General features: G+C 48.0%; 1 protein-coding gene, 1 long non-coding RNA gene and 1 other non-coding gene across 3 annotated transcripts; 2 read left to right on the top strand and 1 right to left on the bottom strand.

Annotated features, from left to right (window-relative positions):
- Window positions 1-1,268: 1,268 nt before the first annotated feature.
- LOC115253312 (uncharacterized) lies at window positions 1,269-5,774 on the bottom strand. The gene is made up of 3 exons (XR_003891625.1): window positions 5,676-5,774; window positions 3,097-3,488; window positions 1,269-2,632 (listed from the first exon to the last, which is right to left on the bottom strand). It is a non-coding gene; the product is annotated as an uncharacterized lncRNA (long non-coding RNA).
- A 60-nt stretch (window positions 5,775-5,834) lies between these two features.
- Window positions 5,835-20,500, top strand: LOC101063092 (vasorin-like). Its single transcript, XM_003976419.3, has 2 exons — window positions 5,835-5,973; window positions 16,324-20,500. The coding sequence occupies exon 2, from the start codon at window positions 16,338-16,340 to the stop codon at window positions 18,462-18,464; it is 2,127 nt and encodes a 708-aa protein (XP_003976468.2). The 5' UTR covers window positions 5,835-5,973; window positions 16,324-16,337; the 3' UTR covers window positions 18,465-20,500.
- Window positions 12,715-12,808, top strand: trnai-uau (transfer RNA isoleucine (anticodon UAU)). The gene is made up of 2 exons: window positions 12,715-12,752; window positions 12,773-12,808. It is a non-coding gene; the product is annotated as a tRNA-Ile (tRNA).
- Window positions 20,501-22,968: the final 2,468 nt, after the last annotated feature.

The raw sequence follows: 22,968 nt of genomic DNA, 5'->3' as shown, positions 1-22,968 counted from the left end.
TGCGTTTCACGATCGATTTTAAGGTTCTTTTATTAGTTTTTAAATGTCTTAATGGTCTTGGCCCGACTTATTTATCTGACCTGCTTTTATTCTATCAACCCTCGCGGACTCTGAGGTCCTCTGGCACCGGCCTTTTAACCATCCCACATGTAAGCTCTAAAACGCACGGGGAAGCGGCCTTCAGTTATTATGGTCCCCGACTGTGGAACAGCCTGCCGGAGAACCTCAGGGCCGCAGAGACTGCTGAGATTTTTAAAAAGAGGCTCAAGACACACCTTTTTAATCAGGCCTTTAATTGATTTTCTGATTATTTTCAATTTATTTTATGTCTTCATGCTTCTTTATGTCTTATCCTTATTTTACTGTTTTACTCCCTCATTTCCTATTCTCAGTTTTTAGTCTTTACACCTTTTATCCCATTTACTGTTTTAGTCTGTTTTAGTCTTAGTACTGTTTTACTCCTTCAGTTTTTAGTTTCTCAGTTTTTAGCTTTTATACCTTTTATCCCATTTACTGTTTCAGTCCTTCAGTTTTTAGCTCCAGTGTTTCCTCATGGTGTTTCCTCATGGGGGCCTGCCAGGCTGGGAGATGTTTCCGGTCTACCGCTGGGGGTGCTGTCCCGTTGTCGACCCTGGCCTGGGTGGTTAGGGGGCTCTGTGCTTTGGTGTTGAGCCTCCGGTCTGTCCGGGTCGGGGTGGTCTTTGTGGCGGTACCGCCTGTGGTCACGCACCGTGACCTCCCTCGGCCTGGTGGGCCTCCAAAGGTGGCGTCTCCTTCGCCTCAGGTCTCGGTGCCCAGCCATGTCTCAGCTTGTCTAAGCTTGTTTGTGTGTGTGGATGTGTGTGTAAGTGTGTTGTATGCATGTGTGTGTGTGTGTCCTTTTCTTGATTCCCTTGTTCTCTTTGCTGTTTTTATCCTTTGTGAGGCACTTTGTGCTACCTAGCGTATGAAAAGTGCCATATAAATAAAGATTGATATTGATATTGATATTGTTATACTGTGTGTGTGATTTATGTTCTTTTTGCCCCTCAATGATCTGGTGCACAAGGCTGCCTGACATTAACACGAAACAGTCTCATCTGTCAGAGAGAAAAAATAAATCAGCATCTACTGCAGCCTCGAACGACCAATAAGAACTAGTTTTTCCAGTCCGCGATCACATGTTGATTAGTTGTTGATTACATCCAAGATGTGCATGAAGGAGGGCTTCCTTGTTCCCTGCAACCCCCCCCCCCCCCCCCCCCCTCACAGATGCAGCTCAGGAGCTTTGTTTACAGTAAAATGATGCTAAAACGAGTTTAGCTTTTATGTGAAAGTCTGCGGGAGAAAGACAATTTGTATAAACCAAATCATGGTGGCGGTATTAAGTTGTCATTGGCACAGCTTTCAACACGTCTCCATGGAGTTTTCCTCCCCACACGCACACACACAAGCGGAAAAACGCGCGGTTGATGCGAATGGAAGCCAGATGCAGCTGTTATTTCAGGATCGCAGACAGTGAGAGGGCAGAGGTCGAGCGCTGGGTCTCGTTCTATCTCCCTCCATTCGTCAGCACATAAATAATCCTGCTGTGGCATGAGGGAAGGTGCAGTCAGAGACGGAGGACGGATGAGGGAGAGGTGACGGTGTCATCCGATGATCAGTGAGGAATGAGGACGAGACGAAGGGTGTGGGAATGGCTTGAGCGCAGGTCGTCTGGGGTCAAAGCCAAAAATCAAGTGCCACATGTTGATTCTTTAGCATCATGCGCTATCTACTGTTAGCTCATTTTGTGTTTTGGGCCTATTTGAGCTTGGTTGACTCTTCCCGGGCTAAACTTTAAATATGTGTCCGTGTGATAGATGGAAACAGGCACGTTTCAGGTGTAAACTGTTTGTGAATAAAAGATCCTGAGCGGCCTCGTCAGATGTTTTCCCCGCGTCCTCTCCATTTGTTTACATCCTGTTGAGTCCTGCTCCACCAGGAGGACCCCTGCCGCTCCAGTTCTCACGGTCCCCGCCATGAAGCCGCGGTGTGGGCTGTGAGAACCACCAGTGGCCTCCTGCCGCGGCCCTCTCCCTCAACGCATAAAAAAAAAATCAAGATAAACATGTCACAAGTCGCCGTAGATTGTATACACACATAATCAGACGCGATGGCGTGCACGGCGTCCAGCTGCAACTCCTCCTCTGAAGACAAACACAGCTGCTGAGGCTGCAGCGACCGCATGCACCACTTGTGCAATCTTAATGATAGTGCAGGGAAACGGTGCGGTTTTATCCTTTTAGACCTTGATTTGGATGTTTTTGAATTACTCCCGCATTATTCCAAATCTCGGGTCTGTAGAACTTTATCTGATTTATAACCTGGAACTTGAACTCTTCCCGCGCACTGGGCCGCAGAAACCTTTTTACCGCCATGAGAGAGAATAGTTTTGTCATTAATTAAGAGACAATCGCGATCGTCTACTTTCAAACCAAACGGGAATTCTTGGGGTTTGTTGTGCAAAAATCCGTTTATGTGGGTGCGGAGCTGAGAGTGGGGGAACGTAACCGCATTCGTGTTCTCTGCGTTGTTTCGTCAGTGTTCCCCACCTGTTCTGCGTCTTCTCATGTGGTTTCTGCTGTGGTTGTGGCCTGGGATTAATCTGTATCTGGTTTGAAATACAGTGAGAGCCGATAGTGAGAAGGTCTGTTTGCGATCCCGAAGGCCGCGCGGAACAAAACAACAACGCCCACGCGTGTGATTAATCAAACACGGCTTCTCTGATCTGGATGGAACTCAAAACGTTTCATATTTCCCACATGTGTAAATGTAAATACACGTGTCACACATGCAGAAACCATTAAGGAGGACTGGTATCGTGCACAAGAACATATTGTATGCCTTTATGCATGTGTCTGAATTTGTGTCTATTCTTGCAAGAGCTTGCTTATGTGAAAGCAACAGGCACACACACACACACACACGCACACACACACACACACACACACGGAGGGGAACTAAAGTGTGTCTTTACAACGAGACCTGGAATTTTCCTTAAAACATAGCTGTAGCACAGAAAGGCAGGAAAAGAGGAATAATAGAATGAAAAGCTGGAGTCTGTTCTGGTCTTACTTTAGTGTCTCTGGCTGAGGCCCAGACAGCCATTCAGACCGCCTCTCCCCCCAGGAGAGCCACTCCAGGCTCGAATTCCTCTCTGTTATTTCATGTTTTCTCTGCGTCGCGGCCCTGATGACTGCTGGAAAAGGTGGCGCGCAGACAGAAATGTGCGTCGGGACAGGCGGGAATGGCATCCCTCGACTCTCTGGACGCTTCTGTCGGGGAGTTGTGAAGTCCGAGAGGCACAGATGAGGAAACACAGGGTCGTTTCCGTCGTGTTGGGGAGGTTGAGCCTTCTCCAGCACTGCCTGCACAAATCACATAAACACTCCGAAACACTCCGCCGCGGTTGCTGCTCACGTTACACCAGTCCACGTTACACCAGGGCTTTCATTGCCTCATGATTTCTGCCAGAAAATGAAGGAAATGAACACTTGGGAAATTACACATGCAGTAAAAACTCAGCCCAAAACCTCAGATCATTTCCATGACCTCATATAACACACATGACCTTGTCAAGGCCAGCACAACCATTTGAGCCCCGCTAAGAGTGTGTGAAGGACTGCTAATGGCACTTGTAGGAAGGCAGAGGAGGGGACATTATTTTAGGCAACAAAGATCCAAATATAGACTCCCTGCTGACTCTGATGCTTTAGGTTTAAAGTTTAAAAATTAAAGGTAAACTGCTGCTGACTTTGGTGCCACATTGCCTCTCAAAAACCTGAACTGAGAGCCAGAAGGGATGCTAACAATGAGCTAACATGCTAGCGTAAAACTGAGGACATTTGCAGATTCTCAATTGACGAAAGGCCTAAAGAGTGCTTGTTATACTCTGGTGATGCAAGCATCAGTAGCAAACGTGCCTTGAATTCTCCCCATCTCTTGTTTTTTCCATCAATTAAACAACCTAACCTGATCTGACCGTCGGTTTGCCGTATTGATTTCTTCCCATGAGAAAATCCCACCTCGGCCTTCCACCAGGGAGCAGCAGGTCAAACACGAGCGTCGCTGCCCTGTTTGTTTTCACGCGCTCCCGTCAGAGTCGCTTCCTCTTTCTCAGCCTCGCAAACACAAGCGCGCAAGAGCACAAACACACAGCAGCTCTTTAATGGCTACAGTAGATACTTTAGAGCCCAGATTTATTGGGCAAATATGGATGAATTCCCCCCCAACTGGTCAGTTATCTTCTACACACATGCAAATATGATTAGTTTAGGGTGACACAAGTCATAAAAAGCTGCAATTTAAGTGTTAGTTTTTGTGTTGTGTTGTTCTTGCACCAATTTCGTGCACTTTAAGCATTTCTGTGCCTGGGTGCTCATGGAATAATGACGGAAACCTGGCAAAGATTTTCAAAGCAACACGTTTAAAATACAAATTGACAATCTTTTTGTGTGAGAGGTGTCTGAATTTACCTCCGCCTTTCACCACAAGGGCGTGCCAGTCCTGACACGCTTATTTTAGGCTTTCGGCGCTGTGATGATGGGATTATTGGGTCACTAATATCTCTGTGAGACAACAGTTGCAGCTTTCTGCAGGGAGGAAGCTCATTTGTTTGTACACAGCTCATTTGCAGCCTGAGGTGTCGGACGGAAGCGTGAGCTTAGTGGCCGTCATCCGCCATCAGGCGGTATAAATACACGGAGACATGCAGACTGAAGCAACCATTAGTAGTGACCATGTACGAAGTTGAATCTGTTTTATGAGTTCACTAGAAAAACACTTGTAGAGCCCCAAATAACTAATTTTCAACCAAGCTTATAACATTTGTTTGTCACTTCACTTTATTTATCACCTCATTCACGACTGCTTGTTTTGTAATATCTATTTTTTAGTTTTGTGCTTTTACTGTGTCTATTTATTTTTTTACATATTGTTCATTATTGCTGTGAGGTGACCAGAAAGGTGCCGCCAAATGAAATAGATTCATATTGTTATTATTTCTGGATCCAGATGGTGGATCCAAAAGTTAATCATCTGTTCCTCTGCCGTTTGTCAAAATTTCCTGAAAATGTAATTATTATCGTTGATAAATGAGTTGTTTTTAAAAAAAAAAATAGATGTAGAATCACATTTTCTCCTTAGGGGATGATCTTGATTATTAATTGTATCCTTTTTAAAAACTAATTTTAACCTGCATAATGACGTCAGTAGATGTTACATTTACATCCACATGAATCACATTTTCATAGAAGCGCTCTAATGGCAATACTACCGCCCCCTTGTGGACAGAAAACATGTCGTTTTCTGGAAGACCTCCAGAACTCCTCAAATCACTGCAATTTAAAAAGTTGTCCATCAGCATAAACTGGGTAACTATGGAAACTCACCTTTTCAGATCAGTTAATAATTAAAGCGTGAATAAACGTATTAAACCCACAGTTGTTTAGACTTCTAGACATTATACGCGCATCTGTGCGCAACTGTTAGACTTTAAAGCCAATGTTACTAAGAAAAACTATTTATTAGACGAACACTATGATGCCGATATGCTGCTTAACGACAGCATTGTTCAATATAATTCATTCTGATTGAGTAGCAAGACCAACATATGAGTGAAAATGTAAAAAGCTGACTTCCAGCTTCAGGTTTACCTGCAGAAGCGCCCTATCTGCTGTTGTGCAGGTGCAGCGTGCAGCGGGAACGCGCCGCACTGCGCGCTCCCCTCCCACTTCTTGTTTTAAAGTCAGTCCTCCTCCTCAATGAGCACTATTGTTGGAGCGGCCGTGCGCCCCTGAACTCTGCCGGAGCTCCACAGGCGGAGCGGAGCGAGCGCGCTGCACTGATCCCACTTTCACTCTGCTGCCTCGCATGGAGACACTTCGGTGGAGGGTTTCGAACTGACAAAGTGGATAAAAAGTCGAACGTCGGACTGTGGATTTCAATAGCAAGGTGAGTTTTTCCTGCACGACGGTGACTTTTAAAAAAAAATAATACAGCACACGAGCACCGTATAACTCCTCAGGTGAGCTTCCTGCAGTTTGTCCGTAACTGAAATCCATTTTCTTCTCTTAAACTCCGCTAAAAAAACACACATTTGGTTACTTTGAGCCGCAGTAATCGACCCAGCTCGATCAGGCTCGGCGCGCTCCGTGCCCGAGAGCTTTTCCTTTTGGCCCGCGTTGCCTTGCATTCCTCCCCCGGCGCCCGGGTTTCTATCTCGGGTCAGGATCAGCCGGCCGGACGCGCTCGGAGGTGCGCGCGGAGCCAGGAGACACACAGAGGGGAGTGTTCCCCCCGCGGAGATGCGCGGAAACAGGATCAGTTCTTATCTTTGTCGACGCTCCAGAACGCGTTTGTGCCTAATGTGTAGGATTAGGGTTTTTTATCCGCCTCTGCATGCTTTCAATCAAGTCTGCTGCTTGTTTGAATCAGTTTGATTGGCTGTTGATCCGCACTTTCCCCACTGTGCTCTAGATTCTGTGTTTATGTGTTGAATCTGACATAATTATAGTTTCCTGATGTCCCCTTTAACCAAAGGAGCGCTTTCAGGTTTCATTTTAAACCAATAATCCGTTAATTCCGCCCCAAATCTACATCCAAATGAATAAAATCTATTAAATGAAAAATCAAAAGTTAATCAATTTGATTTCTTGGAACGTTTAAGCTTCAGGAATTTGTCTTTTTATCATTTTAAATTAAATCGAATTAATTAAGGTTCGCAAAATAGTAAAATTCCGCTCCGGAATGTTGGCGTGGGCTGGTTCTGTGCTTACGAATATTCCATGCAAACGCAGAATTTATGGAATACTGGAAGCTGCAGATGACCTGTGCGTGCACGCTGACCCGTGCTGCCTTCAATGAACAGGCGGAGTTTCGGACAAATCTGCTATCAAGCAAACAATCCCGGGACGTGTATGGGAAAAGCAAAGAGAGGTTGAAGCAGCGACGGCATGGAGAGCAAAGCAAACATTCCTGACTGGTGTCTCAGCAATTTAATTAAGGTTTTGGTGAGATGCTGCGCCATGAAGGTTAAACCCCGCCCACCGACCCCGTTTGCGTTAATCCCAGAGGTCGGCTAATAAATGTTGGGGTCATGCCACCATGACAACTAAATAAAGGTAAAGGTTTACAATAAAGGAGTTAATAACCCCATGAAGGAAGTTAAACCGTTCATGGCGAAGTGTGTGTGCGCATGCGTGGGTGTGTATGTTTGGATGACATCTCAGTTGTTAGCACCTTCACCATCTTACAACCCCTCCTCTTATTGGGGTTGAAGTGCACCCTGTGGTGCCACACACACACACACACACACACACACACACACACACACACACACACACACACACGGCCCTTCAGGTCACATTTCGGTCACTGTACCACTGCCTGCTCCACTCTGTCTTTATGGGCCATAAAGCTATGATGTGATTGGCCGGCACTTATTTCTGCTACCTGATGCTATTTTAAACTTTCAAAACTCCGCCAGTCCCTTTTCTGCAGCGCTCCCATTGTTGTCCCGGGCGACAGCGGCCACCTCGTCCGCCGTGTTTGACGTGCACAGACGTCACATTTTTACCACCACACTGAGGCTTGTTTCTAGTCCCTCCTCCCCTCCGGTTCTGGTTTTTGTCCGATCTGTTTTCCAGCGTTCTGCTGTGTTAGCCGAATATTTTCCTGCCTTTTTTCTTTCCCGGCGTCATACTGAAACCCTTGTGATGCACAACGTTCCCGTTGGAGTGCGGATCACATTTCACGACACTGTTTATTTCCTTGTGTGACCAGAATTTCCCCTCCAAACCTCAATGTTCGGATGAGAAAGAAGGTAAAAACACCCGTCCAACCTCTCCAAGATGCTTGGCTGTCTCAGTAATGCGATTAAATGCGAGCAGAATCTCTTATCAGACTTGAAGCTGTTGCCAGTTTCCATAAAGAGACGCTGATTTCACTCCACACACATCCTGAGTGCAACACTGGAATTAACCGGCTAACTGCTCATTCCGACTCGACCTTTCCAGTGTTAGCGGCAGGCAACCGCGATCGATCATTTCCTGACTATGCCCCGCCCTCTACTGCACGCGTTCGTCCACGTCTGAACCTCTACGCTGGCGTCAGGGACGGCATTTATCGCTGAGGTTTTGCTAAATTGGGTTTCCGTTTCCAGTGCCAAAGTAGGCTCGGATTACATCGTTACAAGGTTCCCTGACACCTCTGGAATTCTAGACTCCAACCTGGAACAGGCTGAGACTTAACCTGGGGACACTCACCCCCCCTTATGCTGACCCCAGCCCCCGCCGCCACGCCTCCACCCTCGGGCGGGTTTTAGGGGGTTGCGTGAAGCGTGTCTCGAAGCACCCCCCCTTCCCCAGCCTTGTGTAAACATGGTGGTTCAGCGTGAAGGTAGAGACCCGGACAGACTCGTAACATTCCTGTGCAGTACCGGGAGGCACCGGGACAGGAGGACGTCTCCCGCCGCAGGTCTGCGGTAACAGTTAACCGGCGTGAAAATACCAGGCTGAGATTAAGAGAACAATTAACCCTTTCATAACCTGCTGTCTGCAGCTTCCCCCCCCCATTTTATGCCCCTTTATAAAGACATCAAACTGCCACAGATTACACAACGAGACTGTTTAATACGCAGGTTAAACACAGGCTGTGGTGTCGACAGCACAGATTAACGTCCGTTTTCAGGGTAAAATAACAGGTTTCTGAATTGTTTATCTGAGCCTGTTCACCTTAAATGCACCGCGAAGAACGGGCGGCGCACGCCCTCATTTTAAATGTCAGCCGTGGTTTCTCATCATAATAAAAGGGAAAAAGAACAAAACCAGGTTGACTGTGGCATCGGTTGTTGAAACACAGGTTATTATGCAGTTGGCAACGTTTATCCTGCGTTTGGATTCTTTGTCAGTCAGAAAATCGACAGCTTTGCTCGGATTTCCGACAGTTTCAGGGAGCCAACAGGGCCGGAAAACCAGTTGGGAACTAACTTGGTGGCTTTTTAAAAGTAAAACGTGAAAACGCCCCCTTGTGGCCAATTAGAAAACCTCAAAATGCTGAAAAGTTGACACCAAATAGCCAAATGATTGTTTCATGACAAGCCAGATGGACTTTTAACTGAAAGCCTTCTTGCTTGTTTTTGGTGTCCATGTCAAACTTTAGAGCTCAACATCTGCAAACACCTCTTCAGTTTCTTAGCTGAAGGTCATAAAACCCGTCACATTTCCTAATTATAGTTGTTGAAGCATCCATAACCTGAAACATGCGAATGTAACAAAACTGCCAGGCGGCGATTTAGGGCTGTTTGTCTTGGCGCTGTGAGCAGGGCTGAATAAAGGAGGCTTTTATATTCTGACTTGACACCTAATCTGTCTGAAGTCTTTAAGATAACACGTCCCTCAGCCTCCGTCCACTGACAGCATCACCTGAGGGTAGCCGAGGTGTCGCTGTGCGTGTGTGTTGTGGAAAAGATGATAAGGGAACCCCATCCAACAGCTTCCTTGGGCAGACACGTATGCACACGCTGAAAGAAGACAGTAGCTTGGGGGGGGGGCGGGCATGAGGGCCCCACAAAGCACTTCAAAGAGCCAGGGGTCGGAGGTTGGGATCCGTGATGTTCCGCGATGACAGAGGCCGCTCCGCGTGCACAGGTTTGCAACCAGTGTTGGGTAGCGCTCGCCGGAGCCCACGCTCGCGTGTCGCCGGTGTGTGCGAGGACGTGCGAAAGATTATCCCGCCACAGGTGCGAGTCGAGGGGAGTGTTTGGTGTCCTTGTGCGCCTGCGTTTGGCCGCGCGTGTCGTATCATGTTGCTTTTCCCTGTGCACGGAGCGTCTTTGTGCAAAGCCGCGAAAATAGGTCACGTAACAACCAGATGTAGCTGCACAGGGGGATAAAACCGACGCCCCCTGGTGGTCGGCTGCAGCTCAGGTCTTAAACTGCCTCCACATCCCTATTCTGACATGTTTGGGGATGGGATGTGCCTGCAGCACGGACACGCTCTCTCTCCTCTGTGCCTCACACACACGCCTTCACATGTGCACACACTTGTAGAGTCTTCCTAGGAGGCCTCTCTGCAGCTGGCGGGGGATTAAGAGGTCAGGAGTCAAAGGAGGGCGGACCGGTCAACCCTCAGATCTCCACAAGGAACTGACGGAGCAGAAGAAACGCAGGCTGAGAGAAAGAGGCGTTCAGGACGAGTCGCTTTTACTGTCCAGATTAAGCAAATTAGCAGCAATCTGCGCCACACAAGCGAGCCGGTCCTGTGGATCGTCACGCGTCCTGCGCCGCCTGACAAGCCGATGAAAGCAGCGAGTCCTGGCATGTTGGGGATGTTTATCAGGGTTCCAGCAGGTTATTGTCTCATTGGCAACAGCGTCAGGATGGCTACAAATGACATTTGTGAAAGATCCACCTCGCACTTTGTTGTTTGTTGCTAAAACTGCCTCGTAGCTGCTAATTACAGAGGGCTAGCTTGTTTTTCTGAGCTAAAAAAAGAGGTGAACAGACTTCTTTAGTGTCTTTTTTTATAGCCTTCTAAACTGCTTTGCGATGGCGCTGACACCCGCTTTGGCTGCAGAACAGAGCGAGCCGTGGGCGAACACGCTCACGGAGGGGAACCAGAAACCACTTTAAAGAGATGGATGAAAAGGTTCTCCCATTTGTTTTCGCCTTGATATCATTTTCCCCTTCTTTTAGCTGATAACGAAGAAGGCACGAATCCCTCTTTGTTCAGAGGCACCTGAAATCAGGCCTGAGCGATAACATGGAAACGTTACGCTGCAAACGACAGCAAGGCATCAAAAAATGAAATTTTCTGAAGCTTAGCGGAATGTGATCCGTGATCGGAACGACCCTACGAGGCCACGGCACGTCCTCACTGCGTCCTCACTCACTGGGACTGTTGAAGGGGAAATCTTCCTTCCTGGAGACAAATCCAAACACAGATGGAAGGAAAGGGCAGGATCTCCACCGATGTAACTAAAATTTGGTTAGCTTGAACCAAACCGAGGGTTCCAAAGTTCCCTAAATAGGAGCCGGTGTTTATTTCTGTCTGACCTTATGCGTAACGCACCCGTCCATGTCTGATTGCTGAAGGACTCTCCGTAAACACAGCAGAACTCCAAGAAAAGCAGCGAGACGCTGGCTCGGTGCTGCTCTGCTCCTCCGCCGGGGCCAAAACACACCAGACAGAGAAATTAAGCTAATGTATTTGTTTCTAACTTTGTGTCAAAATTGAACCTTATTCGGGGAAGGAAAAGTTTGTGCACGCGAGGCCTTCTGACTTTTTAAGGGTGCGTGCTGTTTGCAATGATATTTCTATTGTTAATGCTTATCGGTGCACCCCGGCGGGGTCAGCGGGGGCCTGTGGGAGTCTGGACATGCATGTGGATCTGTGTGTATATGGTCTCCATCCATCCACGCAAAACACAACATCGTTTGTCTCCCAGAAGGCTCAGAGGGTGGGGGTTGGGGGGCACATTTCAGGGTCTGCTACGGAGCGTGTCGCCGCAGCTCCTGCATTTGTCTCCGTCAGAGCTGAGTAACGGGAGGTGGAATGAAGCCAGGGAGACGTTTGCTAACCAAAGCAGGCGTCACTTCAGAGGAGGGCACGTTTGACTGGTGGCTTCAGGGGTTCTGACCCCGCCCGGTTGTTCTGATGGTTGAGCTGCATTGGATAGAACACCCAAACGAACCCTCTGAAATGTTGGTCTGATGACTGACGCGACCATCTCAGGGGTGCAACAGTCTACCGTCGCCCTTGGAAACCGCGTCGTGCGCGTTTCCCACATCCAGGAACATCTAGCTTTTGTCTGGAATCACTGTTGCTGAATTTGAGGACCTGAGTTTTGTCGCACTCGCGTCAGAACGTGTCCTGTTTCAGGTTCTGATCTGAAACAAAGGAAAAGCAAAACAAGAGGAAAAGAAACTGTGACTCAAGAGCCAAAAACACGCTGAAGAACAAACAAACAGGGGGATGAAGACGGCGTCGATGACCTTTAGCCCGTTTTTTTTTTCAGTTACGTGTTAGTAACCGAAGTTTCTGTAAAGTTACAATATATATAAAAGTCACAATAGCGCTTCTGTGGTGTGTGTGTGTGAGAGAGAGCGAGAGAGAGAGAGAGATTACTGCTGTATTGGGCTGAGCCATCACTGCTCTCACATACTGGTCTCGTAGGTTCTGGTCTTTTGGACGTGAAGCTGCAGACGCCTGTGAGCGTCGCTGCGAGGAGTTAAAAATACGACATTTTTTCCTGTTTTTGTGTAAAAACGCAGCCTTTGTTTCTGGGTCAGGAACCAGCCGAGGCCACTGATGTTAACAGAGCCAAACACACACACAGACACACACACACACTGGTTAGTTTGCACTAATTGCTTGTCTGTCCAGTGTGTTTACTTTGAAAGATTAGCAGACGTTTAAGTAAATAGATAAGTGACAAAGTAAACATCCATCCCTCTAGTTCCTCTCTCCCTCACGCTCTGTCTCTCTCACACACACACACACACACACACACACACACACACACACACACACACACACACACACACACACGCACTAATTGCATTTGCTTTTAATTCATATATGCATTGAATGTATAAATTCTCATTTGTGATGTGTGTAAGTGTGTGTGAGGGGGCAGCAGTCATACCTGGCGGGTGTGCTTGGGTGTGTCTGTGCAGCCTCTGTGCCTGTCAAGCTCCAGTGGCGCAATCGGTCAGCGCGCGGTACTTATAAGACAGTAGCCAGCAGAGTGATGCCGAGGTTGTGAGTTCGAGCCTCACCTGGAGCAGAGCCGAAAGTGTAATCTTATTTTTCTGAAAACATCTCAAACACACATTTGCCATTAGAACAGATCATGTGACCTGAGTCTGAATCTGCACAGACGGCGCACATCCTACCCTCGCTGACAGACGTAACCATGGCGATCCTTGACTGACAGGTGGGATGGGACCTCGGCTGGTAAACAGTCCCACGGATCATTAGCAAGTAATCAGTCTGGGAGGATGGCGGGAGGAGACAGACGAGTGTCTTCTATAAGAGGAGCTAAAAGAGCGGCTCCGTCTGGACATTGGAACCTTGAAGTTTACTCAAGGATGTTGAAACACCTGCAGGATGTGTGGTTTGCCCCGAGAGGATTAAGAGATGAACGGGGAGAAAAGACAGGAATGGAGGGAAGAATGCTCGCCGCCACACCTGTGCCAGCGTGATTACAGGTTACGCGCGCGTTGACAGACAAGACACGGACACACACGCTCTTCTGTTTGTGTTTTGAAACACTAACACAATTGCAATTGCACTTGTGATGCATAATTGTTGGCATCTCTTAGTGGAAAAACTGGTATCAGTTTCAGTAACAGGGTGTGTGTGTGTGTGTGTGTGTCCAGTCCAACTGCACCACAGGCAGATATCAAACCAGGAAAGGCCGAACTGGTGCCTCCAGAAAAAGAGGCGTCAGACTGACGCGATGATTTGGTATACTCAAGTTGACCTTAGCTTAGCATGAGCCTTAGCGTGTCAAACGTGTGCACCTTAGTTGTCGTGCTCTTGAGTAAACATTGTAAGGTCCTTTCACATCGAGTGTTGTGGCTCAAACTCAAGAAACTGGTGGAGTGTGTTCAGACGTGCCTCCAAATCTAAAACCTCCCTTGATAAAGACGTTAGTTATGATTCATTTGCTGCCATCAGGCTGCTAACCATTAGCTGCAGAGGCGAGAACCCCCCACCACACACACAAATGCTTACCCTTTTCCACACACATGAGGTACAGTGAAACATCGGAGACATTTAAATGGCATAATTGGCGATTTAAACGGTTGCAAATGTAGCAGAAAACGAGGCTGCGATGAAATCAGCCAACAAAATAACAGTTGGCTGAATGCTAATATTTAGGTTATAGCCTAATTGTTCGAGAACGCTAAAGCAAGTACGCACAAGCTGAGTAGGAATTTTCTTCTATACACCACTAATTCATTTGTTCTGTCATTTATTATAAGGAATGTCGATGTAGCTTCCCATGTGCAACAAATAACTTTAACGATGTCTACTTAGGGTTGACGCTAGGCCAGCAGACACGCTGCCAAAGCAGAACAACACTCTAAAACAGCGTGGATCCATGGTCGTTTTCCCATGTAGTACCAGAACAGGACCTACCGACACACATTGTGCTGTAGTATCACATTCTTTTTACTGCAGCGAGCCAGCTTCTTTATGCTGTTTCTTCAAGCTAATTCAGCCGCAGCTAATTCATTTCGGGCTGAGGTAGCCTCTCGGAGCAATGCTTGGCCCGAAAAATTGCTGTTTGACCAGTATCAGCGATGCACCTGTATGCATGTCGATCATAGCTGCAGTAGCATACCTGAGTTAGTAACACCCAGGTGTCAGCCAGGCCGATATCGTGGGTGGAGCTGTCAGGAATGTGCCGTGATCTGAGGAAGACAGGCACCAGGCTAATTATTTTCCCCTTCAAATACAGATTATATTTGTTTAACGGGAAAATCCATTACATTTCTGAATTGCGAGAGAAGCAAAATATTATCCAAACATACACGATACTGCAAGAGGTTAAATTCTTCCTTTGGCTTTTGACTAGTAGCTACAGTGGAAGTTAGCATGGCGGCTAAAGGACCCGTTTAATGTTCAGGGTGCATGCGTGTCTTGTCTGTCTTCTAAAATAGCGCACCAACACAGTTGTTGCTGCCTAGTCTAGACGACAGTTGTCAGCACGCAGGTGTTTTTCTCCATCTGTGAGGGCTTCATCTGTTATTGTCATCATCGTAACACCCCCCCCCCCCCATTATAATGGTTGCTTTGTCATCAGTGATTCCAGTTTTCCTTGGAAACATTTCACGATGGTCCCTGTTGGCACAGACGTAAAAAGGGACCCGGCATGTTGTTGTGTTGCACTGGCATCCAGCTACTGGTGCGAGCTAACAGTGTTAACAGCAGCAGCCTTCCTGGGAACAGATGTTTCAGACATACAAACAGATGTTTCAGGTGCTGGTTGGCTACCAGCTAATAAGATGCCAAGTTTCCCGTCCTATTCTCTCAATCATTACCCGACCCATCTTTTCACTGCTTTCTATCACCCTTTTAAGGGGGGCAGCAAAGGTTTATGCGGCCTTTCTGTCTCACAGTGAGGGATGGCCGCACTGGATTGTGGGTAACAGAATCCAGCTGCGTCGTGGATGGTGTGTTTGTGGGTCAGCGTGCGCAGGAATGCTCATGCGCGCTGCGCCTCTCTGCGGGCCCTAGGCGCACGCTCGACCTGCTCTGTATCAGTTTGACGGCGGCGTTGCTCTTTTTTTTGCCGAGTTGAAGCGTTCCGAGGTCTGAGCCGAGATTCACGGAACAACAGCGTGTTCCGAAACTTCTGGGAACTCAGCACAAGACGGGAAGAAATATTTTGACAGGTGGGGATAACGTGGGCACTTTTCTGCCTGGAAGAGGAGAGACGGGATGTTTACACAGAGCTGCTCACTTCATCTCCCCGTACTTGGTTCCTCCAGGAGCCGCCCCGTCTTTCCTGTGAGAAGCTGAGTCTATCCCAGGATAAAGGAGGTGTTCATGGAGCCGTTGTGATATAAATGTCTTCCTGCAGAGTGCTTTGTTTAAACCGTGGGCTGATCATCCCGTGCAAGCGTATAAATTAATGATAAAGAGAAGGATTGGAGCTGCGATGATGTAACACACCAAAACAAAAACCTGCGGTTGAGCTGCAGACGGTTAGACGCGAATCTCAAGTCTTGACCTGAAAGCATTTTTATTTTGAGCGTTTATTTCCCATCGAATGTTTGCACTGAGTGTTTTCTTTCATTTCGAGACATTTCTGGCATAAGGAAAACCAGCGCGCGCACGGAGTCGTGCACGTTTTACCAGGTTACGTGTGCGCAGAGTGGGTACCGCCCAGCCGTAGCGCCGCAGACTGGGTTTCACGGGCTAAAGGCTGTGGCGTAAACATGGAGGAGGGCCTGAAAAGTGACCACAGAAAGGGTCGTCCTGGGTGGGCCGTGTTAGCCCATCACCTCAGCCCCCCATCCCCCCTCCCCGTACCGTATCTGTGCTAATGTGCCATGCTAAAGAACCATTTTGACGTGTTTATGTCACAGGAAACATCAGTGTTGCTAATGCGCGTTAGCACGTTGGCGAAGGATAAAGAAAATAGCAAATAGCATCAACATTACAAATGATGTCAAGGCTTTTTTTTCCTGTCCTGACTCGTATTTCGTGTTTGTTTATTGTTGTTTTAGGTTTACTGGGAAGTGAATCCGCAGTGACCTCAAACGTTGTCACTCTTCTGTCTTTCAGATCCCGTCGCCAAGATGTTGCACCGCCTCCTCCTCCTCCTCCTCCTCCTCCTCTCCTCTGAGTTGCTGTTAGCCTCCGAGTGCCCTGCGGACTGCTCCTGCCATGACCCGGTGTCCATCTTCTGCATCAGTCGGCGTGCCAGCACCGTGCCCCGAGTCCCCACCGCCACTCAGAATCTCTATATCTTCGAAAACGGCATCGATACGCTGTCGCAGGACGACTTTAAAGGCCATGGTGACTTGGCGCTGTTAGATCTGAGTCAGAACAAGCTGAGGGAGATTCCCGACGGAGTTTTTGGGATGCTGTCGAAGCTGAAGAACCTGGATCTATCCTCTAATCTCATTACCCACATTCAGAAGGACAGTTTTTCTGGATTGGTCCAGCTGGAGAGGTTGTATCTTCATGGGAACCGGATTCAGAGCATCCACTCGGAAGCCTTTGAGGGTTTGGAGATGCTTCTGGAGCTCAAGCTCCAGGAGAACCTGCTCAGCTCTCTGCCATCCCTGCGTTTCCCCAGCCTTCTGTTGTTGGACCTCAGTAACAACAACATTCCATCACTGGGACCTTCAGACTTTCAGACTCCTCACTTGGAGGCCCTTAAAGTAGCTTCTCTGGGGCTTACTTCTTTGGATGATGAGCTCATAGCTTCCATGCAGAGCCTTCATGAGCTGGATATCTCCATGAACCAGTTAACCGAGGTCCCTCCGGCCTTGAAGCAGGACTCCCTGAAGGGGCTAATCAAGCTCAGTCTGGCTGGTAACCCCCTGGGTGAGCTCAGGGTGGAGGACTTCGAGAAGCTGACCGGACTCCAAGAACTTGATCTGAGTGGGCTTAATCTCCAGGGCTTTCCACCGGGTTTCTTGCAGAGGTTCCCTCGGTTGTCACACCTGACAGCGGCGGAGAACCCCTTTAACTGTTTGTGTCCGCTAGCCTGGTTTCCTGCCTGGCTCAAAGAGAAGGAAGTCAATTTCAAAAGGCCAGAGGAAACCAGATGTCACTTTCCTTTAGTTAACGCCGGGAAGAAACTTTCAGCTTTGGAAGCTAAAGATTTCGGATGTCCACTTACGACAACGGTGCTGATCGGATCCCCTATCGGAAGTACCCCCTCTCCCCTGGTTTCCACCACACCTCCGGAAATGACATACACCAACGCCATTCCACCTCCACCTCCGCCACCCAGTGAGGAAATTATCCCCTCCAAAACTCCTTACCCTCTTCCCCCAGAACCAACATTCTCCCCCAGTTCCACCAGTGGGGAACTGGGGGAGAATGTTTGTCCAGCAAACATCTGCCTCAACGGTGGCATGTGTAATTTGGACCCAATGGGCCAACTTGGCTGCCTCTGTCCTTCAGGGATTTCTGGCCTCTACTGTGAAAATGTAGACAACGTTCCTGACCAGCCCAAGCATTCAGTCACAGAAGCTGCTGTAGCTGTCTCCGTCCTGCCTGCCGCTAACGCTGCCATCAGCTCGCGGCAGGTGACGTCCACGTCCATCCTCCTTGACCTCCACCGCTTCATTGAGACGCGGCCGCACATCCGTGGCATTAGGCTGATTTACCGCAACCTCTCAGGTCCCGACCGCCGTCCCATCATCCTCAGCATCCCGGCGTCCTACCCTGAGTACACTTTACGGGGTTTGAAGCCCAACTGTACCTACTCGGTCTGCGCCAGCCCCCTGGGTGAACAGTTTAGTTTAAGGACCAACAGTTCTGTAGAAACCGGGTCCTGCACAGAGGCTCACACTGAAGGGGTCTTGATGCCATTGTCAGGGACGACTGCACCCACGCCGAGCCCGATGACCTTTAACCTCATCCTGGCCATGGCTGCTCTGGCGCTGGTGCTAGTAGTATCCTTCTTGGCCGGGACAATCATCTGCGTGCGTAAGAGGCGAGAGGCCAAGGCGGGAATGGAGCTGGAGATGGGTCCCGCTGATTCCGATCCCATGGAGCTGGATGGGATAAAGGTCGGTCTAGAGAATGGCGGCAACGGCACCCTGCCTCACAAACAGGCTGAGATCGACCGCTGTCACACGCCTCCGTCACTACAACAAAACGGGGGCTTGGATTACGAAGTGCCGCTGATGCCTGGACACTGCCCATCGAATAACAACCTGGCTTCCCTAAAGCCATCTTACTTCTGAGATGTGATTCAATGCAGTCGTCTTGGGAAACCACGAGCCTCCCCTTCCAGACTCTTGAACTCCTGCTACGCCTGGCTTTGCATCCGGCATACTGGTTTCATTCCTATTCCCAAAACATCCGCGACTAATAACAGAATTAACTCGAAACATGGCCGGCCTCCGCGGGACAACGAGAAGGCCACAACTTGGTAGCAGAGTCTGGCTACGCTGAAGTAAACCAGGTGCAACTAGAAGGGTAGAAAGTGCCTTTTTGCATCGTCGCATGTGCCCAGTGGCTCATCCGCTTGAATTTCTATGTCTGCGTGAAAGAAACGTTCACCAAGCTGTAATCCTTTTGCTGGATTTTGGAGAAACCTCGTGGAGATGCGTCTTCATAACTGGAGAAAGAGACAGCGGCCGTCAAACCAGCCCGCTCCCGGTGGAGATTATCGACAGAAATCTTTTGCACTGAAAAGAAACATTTCTGACCCTTTTGCAGCGTCTCAGTCACGAGCCACCACAGAACCGATGGTTGCACTAAGGACGGTGGCGCGGCGACGCCGACTTCTCACCACCATGGGGGGATTTGAATTCTTCGGTGTCAACAGTTCGCCACTAATCCTTCTCATAGGTCCTGGAGCTTCTTCGCTCGGTGGTAGCTAAATTTGCTGTGAGAGATAAATGGACTGAACGGAGAGCCATTTAGAGCGGAACATTCTTGTTGTTAAGATGAAAGTCTGTCGTGTCATATTGATATTTTCATACCAGCGATGTTTGCTCAGTATTGCTCAAATAAACCGCGACTTTGAAACTTCGCATTGACAAAATTTTGCTTACCGGTAGATCCGAAGTGAACACCGGCTTCTCTTTTTAAATATCGGCTCTATGATGATTGTGAAATGTGACGGCTGTCATTACACAGTGCTTTTGTTTGAGGTTCAGGAAAGTATGTGAGGAACTCACCGAGCCAGCGCAGAAGCGGACTGTCAGGGCCTTTATTCTCCGTGCTAGGTCTGCCAGGATAAGCCACAGGCTATTTTCACTGCCAACCTTCCCGAAACTGCCTTCAAAGTGTTTTCACTACAAAGCTCGCTCCTGTAGAGCCGCGCGCACGTGGCCAGAACAGTTCAGGAAGCGTGAAGGGAATTTGCTGTGAAGTTCGTTGAGTTTTAGCCGTTAGCTTCTCAGATACGATCCGCAAGCTTTACGCTAGTGCTGCCGCGGCGTTACTCAGTTTCACGCTCAAAACCAGCCGGCGAGGACAAAGAAATTACTTTTCTGGAAATTCTGATAGATCAGCTTGAATGGTTGGATCTTTGGCGTTCGCAAGGCCGCTTGGCAACAAGTTTCTGGGTTTGATTCCAGGGAAGGTTCTTCCTGGACCACAACAGTCGGCAGTGGGCTCCAGCACCGCCTTCTTGCATAAACAGAAATAAATAACAGAAAATGGTTGGCTGGTTGTCACCTCCACCTGCACTTCTCTCCGGTATATCAAAGGGATACAGAGAACCCCCCAAAACCCAGTTCTGTGCTTTGCCTAGCGTGCCGCCGATTGTTTTGCTAGATTGTGGGGAACCAGTATGAAATTTACTGACTGAACGCACTACTAAAATTAAGAACTCTGTAGTTGCTGTGCTTTCAAGTGGACTCCTCCCGACATCATATTTAGCGTGAAGTAGAACCAAAGTGTTCTCATCCCCACATTTGTCTCAGTTCCTCCTGCCATATCACAGCTCATAATTCAGTCCGGTGGATGCTAGGATCCACTTTTTCCGCTTCCCTGCCCTCTCTTTTCCTTCCTTTCTGTCATTAATCCGGTTTAGTCACAGACACAGATGCTCGTATATCATCTCTCTAACAGTCAGAACACTTTCTGTATCACCCCAGATGAAATGTTTGTTCAAAAAAAATGCTTATTGTAGAACTTTCCCTGTTTTTAGGGACATTTTTGTCTGTTTTCTAATGTTTTTGTATGTTTGTTAGTGAGTTCCTGTTTGCCCAAAAGGCGATCGATGCTGAGAAAAGGAACAGTATTATAAAGAACTGATGTAAAACACCTGGTTGTGTCTCATTGATCACCGACTTTTCTGATTTTAGAAATACTTCTTTGCTCAGTAGACAGTAGATTTTAGGAATCTGGGCAGCGTTCCAGAGTATGAAGCTTCCATTAATGCATCAGTAAATACCTCATTACATACCTGCGGGGACCACAAACGCAGCACCAGGACTCTGATGTCACCCTGATTTATGGATTTAGATATTTTTTCCACTGAGAAATGTTAGGCAAAAGAGCAATTAGTTCACGGTTCTTGTCCTGAGGAACGAAAACTAGAGTTGAAAACATATTCTTCAAGCTAAACTTCACCTTCTTCTCAACATTATGTTCCCACCCACACCACAGCATGACAGGGCTAATTACAGGAGCCGTGTTGTCCTTGGACAGTCAACGCAGAAGCTGAACCTTTGCCAACCGTAACATAAAAATGAAGTAAATATATATGAAAACATCCAAAAGACAACTAGAAGATAGTCGGTTGCTGATGGAGGACGATGTCCTGCACACTCTCGGGATAATAAAGTCATTTGCTGCATTCAAGTGCCTCTGTTTGTTCGTAAATCCCATCCTGGCTGCTGGCTTTGACTGCTCGCCGCTGATTCACCACGCTTGTCGCGTTGCTTTGTGCTAATTCGGAATAGTCGCCATATTTGATGACACCCTCCTTCACGCTCATTATATGATTAGCACCATTAATTATCCAACCATAAAGATGAAGTTTTTCCCCTCTGATTTGTTACAGCAGTTATGTCACAGAACTGTTGGTACCAGCAAACGTGGCGGGTGGATTTGGGTGGGGTGGGGCTCAGAGTTCTGGAACTTCTGGTCAGATTTGCCCAACTTCACAGCCCATCACCCTCATTAGCCCCAAAATATGGTTCTCATTTAAAAGCCTTTGTCTGCAGGGAGGGGGGTTGGGGGCTGGGGAGAGAAGGAGACAGGAGAGTTGGGGGTGGGGGGGAAGGGGGTGATTTATTTGAACAATCTGGTTGTAATGAAAGCAGCCTGGGCTCGTTGGAGGTGGAAGGACAGAGTGAGCGGAGAGGGACGGGTGAATGGGGTGAAATCCAACTGCAGACAGATTGTTGGACCTGATAATGTTTGAAATGGAGCTTACAAGCCTGTTAACCCCCCCCCTTAGGACTGTGTAAACGGCCATACCTGCATGATGGATGTGTAACCTCTGAGAGAAAGTTCAGGTTCAGACCCACCGAGGCTGGTTTATGTCTTTTACACGGAGAAAACCCAAATTCTGGCCCCGAGAGCTCAGATATCCCGGCTGGAAGAACGTCTGAAGTAATTTACAGATGCACTAAAACCTTTGGTGCTAACTCAGAATGCAGATCTAGTTCTCATCTGGACTTTGTGGTCTTTATTCTGGACTTTTATGTCTCTTATCTCACATCTGTGTCACTAAAACCTCCAAATAAAACAACCAAATATGCAGCTAAAAACGATGAAACTCTCGTTTGTGCATAAAAAGCTGGTCCTCGGTGGTGCTGGGTCGGTTGCACACTTGATATATGTGGGAGTGAGATCACCTAGGCACAAAAATGATGTTTTTTTTTAATCAGTTTAAGCTGATGTTCCCTCCCCCCTTTCCTGCTTTTGAGCATTTCTTATTTAAATTTAAAGGAGCTGAGCATGAAGGGGCAGCTGACTGGCCACATATGTTTACATCACTGCTTTTAGGGAGTGAGGTAAACTGAATCAAGACAAAGTGCAGGCTTACTCTGTGGTTCTCTCCAAAATGACTTCCCACACTGTCTGGATTTTAGTGCTGTTGTTCAATCTCACGAGAAAAACACCCGGTGGTGGATGGCGCGCTTTCTCCCTGAAATGTAATACGAGCTTTAATTTAATTAGCTTTAATTGCTGTTTGCTTACTGGTGGAAGCTAAAGGTCCCCTTTTACACAGGAACCTTAATGACTTCCATGTTCACCGGGAAATTGAAAGGAAGGAGTCTTTAATGGCCTGAAATACCTTTAACTCTACCTTTAACTCATCATTTGCTGAAGCTAACGGGGAATCAAATGTAACAAAGAAGCTGGAAAGTCGGACCAATCTAGGACCTCAGCTGGGAGGAGATCTCAGGTATAAGGTGGGGGAAGCTGTTTTATTGCCCTAAAAGCATCAGAGGGTTTATTGGACCCTGCTAGATTTGCAGCGCGCCGACGGACCCTGGGGACCAGGCGGGGTCGTGTTGTGATAGCAGATGACTTGGCGGCAGAGAGCAGGGATTAGCAGCCGCGGCTAAACTCTGCAGACATGCCTGTAAACCACATGCTTTAAGCATGCAGACAAGTCATGCATGAGGGCGTATGGGGGGCGGGGGGGTTGCGGATCCACGTGTGCAGCTCTGCTAACAGCCTCAGCGGTGTCTTGCCAAAGCACGTGAGCTCTATGACATGAAATCCATATGTGGTTTGAGAGGTTTACGGCTGCCATCTTTCATTCTTCTGGATGCT

Source organism: Takifugu rubripes, chromosome 17 (assembly GCF_901000725.2).
Source record: "Takifugu rubripes chromosome 17, fTakRub1.2, whole genome shotgun sequence".
Lineage (NCBI taxonomy): Eukaryota > Metazoa > Chordata > Actinopteri > Tetraodontiformes > Tetraodontidae > Takifugu > Takifugu rubripes.
This window is presented reverse-complemented; position numbering and strand designations above follow the sequence as displayed.

Bases quoted from the DNA above. Each gene is read 5' to 3' on its own strand.
- LOC101063092 (XM_003976419.3), top strand. From the start codon at position 16,338: ATGTTGCACCGCCTCCTCCTCCTCCTCCTCCTCCTCCTCTCCTCTGAG.